At 42.6% G+C, this 8,666-nt stretch overlaps 1 protein-coding gene and 2 non-coding genes across 3 annotated transcripts; all 3 read left to right on the plus strand.

Annotated features, from left to right (window-relative positions):
* Positions 1-3: 3 nt before the first annotated feature.
* Positions 4-5,002, plus strand: EEF1B2 (eukaryotic translation elongation factor 1 beta 2). The gene is made up of 6 exons (XM_075284357.1): positions 4-141; positions 1,557-1,679; positions 2,191-2,323; positions 3,595-3,661; positions 3,989-4,114; positions 4,795-5,002. The coding sequence occupies exons 1-6, from the start codon at positions 62-64 to the stop codon at positions 4,947-4,949; spliced, it is 684 nt and encodes a 227-aa protein (XP_075140458.1). The 5' UTR covers positions 4-61; the 3' UTR covers positions 4,950-5,002.
* Positions 1,737-1,813, plus strand: LOC142217767 (small nucleolar RNA SNORD51). Its single transcript, XR_012717413.1, has one exon. It is a non-coding gene; the product is annotated as a small nucleolar RNA SNORD51 (small nucleolar RNA).
* Positions 3,450-3,526, plus strand: LOC142217768 (small nucleolar RNA SNORD51). Its single transcript, XR_012717414.1, has one exon. It is a non-coding gene; the product is annotated as a small nucleolar RNA SNORD51 (small nucleolar RNA).
* Positions 5,003-8,666: the final 3,664 nt, after the last annotated feature.

Raw genomic sequence — 8,666 nt, forward strand, 5'->3', positions numbered from 1 at the left:
AAGGCCGGGCGCCGGGCCTGCAGTTCTCTTTCACTCTCCTCCTCTCTGTGTAGTAGCAGCTATGGGTTTCGGAGATCTCAAGTCCGCCGCCGGCCTGAAGGTCCTCAACGAGTTCCTGGCCGACAAGAGCTACATCGAGGGGTCAGTGACTGAAGTAAATATCTCCGTACAGACTGCGGTATATGACCGAGCGCTGCCCATTGTTGGCTGCATGCTGCCGGACTGACACGTGTGCGGTGACCGGCGCCTCTGCATGGGCTAGGCCGTAGGAATGGAACCAGATCTGTCCCCTGACAAATGTGCATGCTTGGATCTGCCGAGAATGCATGTGTATTCCTGAGGTGTGGCCATAGACCTGACAGGGGTTTCCTAGAAGAACAGCAGCGTGCAGACATGGCTGACTACATAACCCGGCTGACTACATAGTGAGTTGGGGGTTAGGGGCTGCTCAATGACTTTTTTTTTTTTTTTTTTTTTTTTTTTTTTTTTTTTGTTTCCCCAGACAGATTTTGAGTACGATTCTGCCTTCACAATGCCCATTGAAATGAATGGGTGGCAGAGAGGCCCAAACCCCCCTCCCCCCTTCCCTTAGCTTTAGAGGGCTTTGTAAGAGGGGATCTGCCTGAAAAGTGGAGGGGGGGGGGATCTGTTACTAACTCCCATTGAAATGAATGGGGGAGGTGGGTGGGTTTTTGTTTTATAGGTTCCGTCTCCCACAAAAATCTGCCTGCAAAGAAAGTGAACTTCCTCCTACTGACTTTGACTTTAGCGTAACCTTATATATTATATAATTAGATCCATACTGTTTCATAGTATTCAATCACTGGCTTTTTTAGGGAATTAGGTTGGTTTTTTCTGACTTTTGACTGACTGTGGCTCTCAGCCATTTTTGAAGTCGAGCTGTGATGAAATTGATAGCAGGTTACCCTACCAACTCCACAGCCCTGTCTGACACTAAGGCAGTGTGCACACATGAAGGAGTTTCCAATGGCTTTTCTGTCTTAGTGCACACATTGATGTATTGTGGCTTTTTTTTTTTTTTTCTTTTAACATCTGGCCTGTTGTCATGAGCTTCATTACTTGTAGTGCACGAACTCATTCACTACCATTAGATGTATCTTGACAGCATGGCCTTGTGGGGGTCACATAACTGGCTGGCACTTTGATCCTGGTGCAGCTGTCGGCCTCTTACTGTGCAGCTGTTATACCATCTGCCCTCTGGGTGGGGTAATGCCTAAAGACGGCCTTAAGTATTACACAGAAGTGGGCAGAGGCAGCAGGACTGCTTATTCTAGACTGGATGTAGTTCAGACTGGTCAATCGTATTCTGTGACCCAGATGTTGAAGAGACTTTACGGGAAGATTCGGAGAATATTCTCAGGAAGTTTTGCTCTGAATGATCTTCTGACTATCAGATGACTATTTAACAAAATTTCCCATATGATGTTGGTGTCATTGGTCAGCGTCAAACTGCTTGTTAAATGCTGGCCCTGATATCCTTAGTGATGTGGCTATTTACAGTCTCTCCTATAATGTTCCACTCTTGTTCTCTTCAGGTACGTACCCTCCCAGGCTGACATTGCGGTCTTTGAAGCCCTCTCTGGTGCTCCCCCTGCCGATCTCTTCCATGCACTTCGCTGGTACAACCACATTAAGTCTTATGAAAAGCAAAAAGCCAGGTAAGTTACAGCAGCGTCTTGACTCTTGGTATAAAGATGTGTAATGGACAACCCAAGCTGGTAATGTGATGAATTAACTAAATCACCATCTTTCGGCTGATAAGTGATGAATTTGTTCTTTCTGACTTGACCAGCTTGGGTTGGCTACTAACCCCTTGCACACAGTATCTTGTCTGTAGTATCTTGCTGTGAAGCTAAAGGTTATGTGCAATGTTGGTGTCACTTCTCATATGAAACGAGTGACTAGTCAGAGGTTTTGATTGAGTGCTGATGCACCCATCACTAAAACAATCTCCCCAAAGGGGCAGGATGTTCAGCAGTGTTGTGCCCCTTCAGCTTTGCTTGGCCCACTCAGTAAGCAATGCAAGAATTGCATGGGCTTTTGCAAAGCTTCTTTGCAATTACTTTGCATGTTTTAAGACCATGTAGAAAACTTTCATATGAGTGTCAAGGGATTTTACTGGAATTTAATAACTTATGGCAAAAGTAAAAGGTTGCGTCTTACTTGCAGCCTCCCCGGAGTAAAGAAACCCTTGGGAAAATATGGCCCAGTGAATATTGAAGACACAACAGACAGTGCTGCTAAGAATGCTAAAGATGACGATGATGACGACATTGACTTATTTGGCTCAGATGATGAGGAGGTAAGTGCTGGTAGTCTCGCTCTTTCCTTGTGCATACCTCTACATTTTCCCATGGGGGTGTCGCATGTCATATTCTTAAGGGAGATATTTTATGGGGGACATAGTTTCATGATTGACACACTTGGTGTCTACAAATGTAATACTTGTGTCCTGGGAGGCTAGTACCGTTTTTGAAGTGAAATTGACAATTTTTGCATCTTTGATAATTTAAAAAAAAAAAGCCAAATATAGACGTTTCTCTATTTCCCCTATATTACTTAAGGTATGCTCTAAAGAGTAGCTTCATTTGTGGCTTACTAGCTTCTGCCTGCGACTTCATCTGTGGGTTGTTGTTGGCAATGAGACACTTATAATTAGCCAAATGTGGTTGGTGGTGATCCGCCTGCGTCCGCGTGTTGGCTCTGCTACATCTGCACATATGTGAAGCAGCCCCAGCTGTATGGAGAGCAGAGCAAGCTGTGGTACCGCGCTGCCTCAGCTCTGCTACATCGGGCAGTCTGAATGTCCTAGCAGTGTCTGTGTTAGACAATGCTGAATGGCTGCTGCTGAAATGTACAACAGTTCTCCCTCCCCCATCTGAGGCAGAACAGATTCCCAGTGCTACTTACTGAAATTTTACACCCAATATACTCCTCTTGTCCAGACCAGCCTGTATGTAATTTAGTCTCCTGATCTTCTGAGTCCGTTTTCTTCACCCTTCACACTGTCTGGCTCCCTCCTATTTAGCTCCACCCCCAAATTAGCATGCATCTCCATCCACCACATAGCATGATCCTATGGGATGGCTGAAGGGCCTGTGAAGACATCATCAAAGGTCCTCAAACGTAGTGTGTATGTAAATTCGTGCTTAACTGTGATGTCATTTACCGGGATAAAACGTAGCCTATATTTTAATCGCGCTTCCTATATTTTAATCGAGGTTCCTATCTGTACCAAATTTCAGCCAAATCCATTCAGCCGTTTGTGTGATTGAGTAACAAACATACAAACTTTCACATATAGCATTAGTATACGAAGAATAGGATATGGAATCTGACACTGCACTGCATTTCAGTTGTTTTGTCAATTTGCAAATTCTCTATGCACCTTGCAGACCTTTTCCTCAAGTGTGTGGTGTTAAGACAGACTGGTAACATGATGAATGAACTAAATCACCATCTTTCGGCTGATACGTGATGCACATGTTCTTTCTGACTTGTCCAGTCTTCACTTGTTGCATTTGAATTGCTGAAGCCGGATTCCATATGTTATCCTTAAACATTTTGTTACAGGAAAATGAAGAAGCCAAGAGAATCAGAGAAGAGCGATTGGCACAGTATGAATCAAAGAAATCAAAGAGTAAGTAACGTGTATTTGGCTGAGTCCTAACTCTTATAGCTCCTCAGCACTTATAATGACCAGACTAATATCTACTCTGCTACCTCCACTGTTGTGATATCCAGAGCCAATCAGTCTTCATGAAGTTGTCCACAGATACTGGTCTGGAATTGTGTGGCTTTGTGGCAGTTCCAGCATTCCTCCTGTGGCACAGGAATGTGTTTTACAGACTCTTCCTTTCACTTGCTCTGAAGGGAGCCATCTGTAGAACAAACATGTCAATCATTAGAAATTTCAGTTAACGTGGAGTTGGTGAGATCAGGTATAACTGAGTTCTTTTTCCTACAGAACCAGCACTTATTGCTAAATCTTCCATCCTGCTTGATGTGAAGCCATGGGATGACGAAACAGATATGGCAAAGCTAGAAGAATGCGTCCGAAGCATCCAGATGGAAGGTTTAGTTTGGGGAGGATGTAAGTACTCATTGGTGTACATCAGACACTGGACAGAACTTGTGGCATACATGATGAGATAACTTAATCACCATCTTTCGGCTGATTGTAATGATGGATCACTTATTTTCTGACTTGCCACATAAGATCTAACAAGACTTCAATGTGTCTTGTAGACTTATTTCTGTCTCTGCATTAAGCTAGTGGACGTATCATGTGAATGCATTTTGTTATATTTGGGAGGGATGGTGTCTGATATATTTAATTAGATGTATAGCTTGCAAAAAGTAATAGAAATTTGGTTATTTGGGGACAGGTCACTTATGGCTAATGGCTAAATATAAAATAAAATCTATTTGTTACTTTTAAAATTTTATTCAAGCTTATTGTAGCTTAGATTCTGTTCTGAGATCTGGCATCGGGGGTGGGGGAGCAGTTGGGTAGATCTGCAGAGTTCCTTGCCCTACTGCAAAACTACACAGTGAAGAAACTTCATGACTTGTGGCAGGAGGGAAAAGCCTGTATATAACTGATACTCGGAACATATAAATAACTCAATCGGCAGAGCAGGGATAACCTACTTCATGATTATGATGAAAATCAGAAATCTAGTTTGCAGAGATCTCGGAGTTGTTGTTAACGGGAATTTTCCAGGGGTAATGGTTGAATGATATCCTATAAGAGTGTATTCTTCTCAACAGCCAAGCTTGTTCCAGTTGGCTATGGCATCAAGAAGCTGCAAATCCAGTGTGTTGTGGAAGATGACAAAGTTGGCACAGATGTCCTGGAGGAGAAGATCACAGCATTTGAAGACTTTGTACAGTCCATGGATGTTGCTGCATTCAACAAGATCTAATTCCACAACGCTTTAGTACTTTATGCACTTAATAAACAACTTGTTGTAACTTGGTTTACTGTTCTTTGTATTCATCTTCAGTCTCTAAAGCTTTTTCATGCCACTGTTAAGCTGCAATGTTTGAGCTTTGTTCCAGTTCGCACTGCATATGTGCCTAGAAAGCTCTGGCTACATATATGAAATGCCTTTAAACACTTGCCTATTTGTGTTGCAAGTCTTGCTTTCTCCTGCCTGACACAGCCCATATGAGCTATTCTAGGAATTTCAGGATAATTTTTAAAATCCATTTTCCGATCCCAATACAAGTCAATGGGATTTTTTTAAAATAATCAGATCGGATTTTAAAAACTATCCTATTCACTACACATTTTTGGACTCCACGCTGTGTAGTGATTAAATCCCAACCCCTTTTTGTCAGCTTACCTGCACAGCTGCAGCTCCCAGTTCTTGGTCCAGTCCTCTCTCCTTCACAGGCTTTCAGCACGTCCTGCACCCTGCTCCCCCCCCTCCGCCTCCCTAGACTAGTATTGTAGAGATGCAGGGAGTAGGGGCTTGGTGCAGCTTAGCGTGTGGGTGGGGAGACATGAGTGCATCAGTCATGTCTCCCCTCCCAGTACCTGCAGCAGCAGTTCTGAGTAGGTAAAATGAGTGAAGTTCACGAGTAGATATTACTGTACATTGACTTGTCTACTAGATGGACAAGTCAGTGTACAGTAGTATCAATCTACTCGTGAACTTGCCTCGTCGTCCTCACAGCAGCACACAGTGATTTACTGCAGCCTGCTCTTCTGCTTCGTCTCTGTTTTACCGTATATTCAGCTAAGTATACAGTAAGACAGCGATGAAGCAGAAGTGGCAGGCTGCTGTAAATCCATAGGAATGAGTGGACGCGGCAGGCAGGGGGTTAAGCGGACAGTCGCTTCCATTCATTCCTATGGGTGCTAAGCTTTTCCCACAATGCTCGGCCAGTTCAACCCTAGTTATCACTGACCTTATTAGGGGATAAATCAAGAAGCATTATTGGCACGTCCAAGTACATTTAATATTCCCAAAGCAGATTGGTTTGAGGGGAGAGTGGTGGGTATATTGGGGGGGGGGGGGGGTATGATTTGAGGTATAGTTCTTGGGGTCTTATCTTCCCCCTCATTGGGTGGTAGGTGGACACATATTGGTCAGCGATCTTCACAGTAGACTCCTCCCAGTAGGATGTAGAGTTTCCTCTTAGCTACAGATGTGAAGTCTGGGATGTGGGCAGAGTCTTTGGAAGTAGACTGCCCTCACAGCTGAGTATTTGGTGCAGTGTAGCAGGAAATGAGCCTCGCCTTCTAGGGACCCTGGGTACAGTCTGTTCTCCGTGGCTTATACGTCTGCCTGTGCTGCCCCATCTCCAGGCTGTGGGCTCTCATTCTGTATCTGCTCAGGGTCTGTGTGTTTGGGATGGTGTATTTTCTGTTGGGAGTTTTAGCTTGGCAAGTGGCTGTTGCTCGTTAGGGGGGTGCTGGGTCTGCTCCGGGCTCTGTGGCTTAGCCAGGCTTGATGGTGGTAGGAGCCAGGGATGTGCGCCTGGAATGATAGTGCCCTTTTCTGCATGGTGAGCCATAGAGGGAGCCTGGCAGGTTCTGCCCGGCATGCTATATTTGAGGTGCTGCGATGGACATTGCATAGCCGCCTGCGTGAAGATTCAGATGTCTAAGACAGGAGAGGTCCTGCTCAGCTTCCCTTCCCCCACCCCCATAGGCATATGCATTATATGAATCCATTTTCTTACACACACCTGAGTTATTAAGGATTACTATTCAGCCTTCAACAGCATTGATTCATTTAATGATGTAGACCGCCTTAATCTCTATAGCTCTCCTCCTCCACCTACCCTCTCCATATACCACATTGTAAACTGAACACTGAAGAGTTTGGAGTAAAATCCTTCTGATATGAAGTATAAACTGGAGTGATGGTTAAGAAAAGTTTTTCTAAGTGAACGATACTGAAAATATACACAATTATCCAAGTGATTGCTGTAGTGGGGAAAAATCAGAGTGGTCACATATCTATTCTTAGGTTTGTCCAAATTTGCTGTTTATACATAGAAAACATGTATAGTAATTTCTCTCCATATATAACAGCTCCTTAACATAGTGTGCTTATGTATTTGCATTACTTCATACACCTCTTTGCTGAAAAAGTACTACTCAGAAATGCTAAGAGCAGTAGTCTTACTTTGGGGGGGGGGTGTATATATATATATATATATATATATATATATATATTGCTATAAAATATAGTGTGACCTCTGATTTTATATACCATTCTAGAACGAAACATTTTAAAAGATTATAAAATGGAAAGGAAGTAAAATGAAATCCATATATTAGAAAACTACATTTAGCACCACAATGATATATGGCATAAAATATTAATACAAACTGTATTCCTTGTCATAAAATAATTTCATATATTTAAAAGAAAAAAAAAATAATCTACCAGGTTTGTGATATGGCATATACTATCCTGGCTTATGGTGTCTTCTTCCTGCAGTTCCACTAGATGTCGCAGCAGCACCTCGCATTCTGTCAATACACCCTCTGCTGGAAGAAAGCTATATACAGTATAAGCAATCATTTCTGCTTCCAGTATGCATTGTCATGTTTCTGCACAAGTATACACAACACTGACATTATCTGTGACCATCTCTGCTAGAATACATGGAGCCACAGGCAAGTGACCGTCACAGGGTGAAAGCACCTAGAAACAAGAAGGTCTGGTAGGTGACAACTTTACCAGGGACAATCAATCTCCTAGTCAGCATTGCAAACAGATTTTGTTTTGCTCTGACTTTAAGGGGGTCTCCATGTCCTTCAAAATTGGGAACATTCACATGAATAAATTGAGATATAATGTGTTAGCACTGCAGTGTACTATATTAGTGATCCGACCCCAGGGAGTCTAAAAACAAGTTATAAAAAAAAATTCAAAAAAGAATGAAAAATTTAAATCACCCCCTTTCCCTAGAACGCACACACACAAAAAAAAAAATGCAGATGTAATATAGTTTAAAGTGACTTCTCTTCAGCCTCATATCTCAATATACGAACAAGGGAAAGAATTAAGAAGGGCAGAATTTCATAGAAAGGAGCCAAAATGTATTAATAAAGTGAGAAGCTTCTATGTACTGACGTCATGTCTAGACTTCACCCAGTTGTAGCAAGCATTAGGTTTCTCTGTCAATATCCAAGAGGTTTTCGTGTTATTCCAGCAAGATGACCACTTCATTATACTGAAATGGAGTAATAGGTGGGGGTCATATTGTGTCACATTTGCCTCTAGTTATTCCTAGAAATATTAATACAGAACTGCAGCGATACCAGCTGATTTCTCTGCACTCAGGTCCATACCAGCAAGCTTTCCAATGGTATATAATACTGCCAATGAGAAGAGGACATGAAAGGTATGAACATATGGAGCAGAGGTACAAACATCTACAACATAATATATCACAGAAGACAACAAAAACCACTGAAAAGTAATAGAAAATATTTTTCCAATGATTTTTCATTGTCTTATTTTTGGTTTCCTTGAGTTCAGGTTAACTCTGCTACATCTGTATTTCTGGGTCACAAAATGGGCCTTTAAACCAACTCGAGCAGAAATCAGCAGGACAGGAATACTTTGAGACCAGGAATATTGGGAGACATTGGAGCATCGGGGACAGATGTGTAT

This window comes from Leptodactylus fuscus, chromosome 8 (genome assembly GCF_031893055.1).
Source record: "Leptodactylus fuscus isolate aLepFus1 chromosome 8, aLepFus1.hap2, whole genome shotgun sequence".
NCBI classification, from domain to species: domain Eukaryota; kingdom Metazoa; phylum Chordata; class Amphibia; order Anura; family Leptodactylidae; genus Leptodactylus; species Leptodactylus fuscus.

Bases quoted from the DNA above. Each gene is read 5' to 3' on its own strand.
- EEF1B2 (XM_075284357.1), top strand. From the start codon at position 62: ATGGGTTTCGGAGATCTCAAGTCCGCCGCCGGCCTGAAGGTCCTCAAC. The intron at 1,680-2,190 runs GTAAGTTACAGC...TCTTACTTGCAG, and splicing joins TATGAAAAGCAAAAAGCCAG to CCTCCCCGGAGTAAAGAAAC. The intron at 3,662-3,988 runs GTAAGTAACGTG...TTTTTCCTACAG, and splicing joins TGAATCAAAGAAATCAAAGA to AACCAGCACTTATTGCTAAA.